This window comes from Galeopterus variegatus, unplaced genomic scaffold (genome assembly GCF_000696425.1).
Source record: "Galeopterus variegatus unplaced genomic scaffold, G_variegatus-3.0.2 Scaffold625, whole genome shotgun sequence".
Lineage (NCBI taxonomy): Eukaryota > Metazoa > Chordata > Mammalia > Dermoptera > Cynocephalidae > Galeopterus > Galeopterus variegatus.
The window spans coordinates 544910-547583 of NW_007726736.1; the positions used below are offsets into that span (position 1 = coordinate 544910).

At 40.2% G+C, this 2674-nt stretch overlaps 1 protein-coding gene across 1 annotated transcript in view; it reads left to right on the top strand.

The window, feature by feature from the left end:
* ABCA6 (ATP-binding cassette, sub-family A (ABC1), member 6) overlaps positions 1-2674 on the top strand; it is an 80181-nt gene that overhangs the window by 75425 nt on the left and 2082 nt on the right. The window contains 1 exon segment of the mRNA XM_008570729.1: positions 902-981. Coding sequence (XP_008568951.1) covers positions 902-981 — 80 coding nt within the window.

Consider the following 2674-nt stretch of genomic DNA (forward strand, 5'->3'; position numbering starts at 1 on the left):
GTGTGTGTGTGTGTGTGTGTGTGTGTGTGTGTGTGTCTGGGAGTTATTTGGGGGATGACAAGGAGGTGGAGCATAAACTGAATTTGAAATTTCTTGGAGGGATAAGCACATCACAGTAACAGGACAAAAACGCTGCTATCTTCATTTTGGCACGGTGTAAATGTAATGCAATTATCTAAGGTATTTGCCAGTGCATGTAACTCAGTAGTCATAGCCCTTTGGTGTCATAACTCAGAGAAGCAATTTTGATACAGGCAGGAAGATTAGTAATGGTAAGATAGGAAGAACAGGGGCTGGTCTGAACAGGGCCAGCCCTAGAGATCTGGTCAGCATTAGGGCCACCTGGAAGCATCAAACTCCTATTTGGTATAAGCCAAGAATAGGCCATGAGGTCGTACAGCCAGATGCAGCACATGGAAACAAGATGCCCCAAATCAATTCTGACCTTTCCTCAGAGCTCAGGGGAGTGTTTACTGAAAGTCTTTTAAGTCCTTCCTCTACTGTTATGTCCTATTCTCCCAGCCTCTTCTCTCTTTTTACAAGTTAGCTTCCTGGTGTCAAAGATAAACTTTTATTTTGAGGGTCAGTATCCAACTCAGTTTGTAGTTCAAAAGGAATCGTTCAGAATATCTGTTTTCAACAAGCAAAAAGTTTGCATCAACTGAGCATATAAGTAATTACATTGAATCATTACTAGGAGAACTGTCTATAACAGCTAATTACCTGAAATCATTTAAAAACTTTTCCATTGGTAAATGATTTGATTTCATATTAAAACCATACATTAAATTGAATTACTCTTATTTTAAAAAGGAAATCATTGATAGTATGAATATTTATTTTGATGCGCATTGTATCCCTTTGAAACTCAGAGTAGAGTATGACATTTTTCTATTCTCAGGTTTTCTTCCTTGTTGGCCTATAAGCTTCCCGTGGAAGATGTTTACCCTCTATCTCAGGCCTTTCACAAATTAGAGGCAGGTAAGAATGACCATATTCAAATTAAGCTTTTGAAGAACCAATTAAGACTTAGATAATAGTTTAATAGGAGGTAATTGTGTAACAAATTTGTAAAACAGGCCCGGTAGGGCATGATTTTTAAGAATTCTAGTGGTAGATAATGGTGGGATTTAATCCCAACTTTGGTTACTCCAGCTCTATGAAAAGAGGTTAATCTCCAGTGCAGGGACTAAAGCTGCAAAAATACCTGTTCATGCCTGACTCTTCTCACTGTGAATCCATGACATTAACCTTAAAAAGCCCACCAGTGCAGCCTGCTTTGACTATGTGCAGACAATCCATTCACAAGTATCTTAAATTATTACTTCACTCCTTCTCTTATGTTGCATATACACCTCCTTCCAATTTTCAATGCCCATGCTTTGTGTTTCACTAATAAAATAAAAGCAACAGAGAAACCCTCCATCCATCCATCAACCTCCCGTATCTCTACTGTTCATCCTTCCTGTTATGAAGAATGGTAGCTAAGACCTTGCCCTGCATCGTGTGTAATTCTTCCTGCGACTTGAAACTGTCCATTCTGTCTTTTCTTTCATCTTTTTCTGCTTTATTCTGAGTCATTTCCAACAGCAGATCATGATGATGTAATTTATCAGCACAGCATACTGGTGAGGAGCTCAGACTCTGCAGCCGATCTTTCTGGGTCCTCATCCCGGTGCTGCTGCCTACTAGCAGGGAAATGTTGGGTGAAGTTACTCAATCCCTACAGTACTGGATATCTCATATTTCACAATGAGAAATAATATTAGTTCCTACTTGGTTGGTTTGTTAGAAGCATTAAATGAGTTAATTTATTAAATGCCTAGAACAGTGCCTGGCTCATTGCATTTGAAATAATATAAATCTCTCCTTTGCTCCTTCCACTAGGCAGCTGACTTCCTGGCTCTTCCTATCTTTTCCAGACATGCTCCTGCTTCAGGACTTTGCACTTGCTAATCCTTTCTCCTGAAGTTCTCCTTCCTAAATATCCAGGCTACTTCCTCGCTTTTTCAGATTTTTGTTCAATATTGTGGCCTTCCCTCATCGTCCTGTAAAAAAGAGTGGCCAGCACTCACTGTTTTCTTTACCTGATTTATTTTTCTTTATAGCTGCTATCATCATTTACTTTATTATATATTTAAAGGCTTCTGTATTTAATGCCAGTATACCTCCCAGTAAAATGCAAATTACAGGAAGGCAGGGGCCTTTGCCTGTTTTCTGTACTGTTCTATTCCTGGCATCTAAGAGTGCTTTGTACATTGGAGGTTCACAGTGTCCAAGGGTACTTCAAAAGTTTCGTGGGAAAATTGAATTAAAAGATAATACAAATCCTTCCATGAACTTCTTAAAGATGCCTTGTATAAATGGTGAACTGCCAAGACATGGATATATGAATCTGGTAACACCTTCAGATTTCCTGGTGGAGAAGCCCAGCAGAGAGGTGGTACGACAGATGAACTGGTTGAAATGAGTATTGGGTCTTTTTATTTATTTTATTTATTTATTTATTTATTTTTTTGTCTTTCTCCGTGTCCGGCAATGGATCGCAACCCTCAGTTTTGCCCCCGTACCGGACCAGGGACCGGCAACGGGATCGCAACCCTTGGCGCTGCTTCCTGCGCCTCGCTCAGCCAGTGAGCGGGAACCGGTCTGTATGTGGGATCCGAGCCCTCGG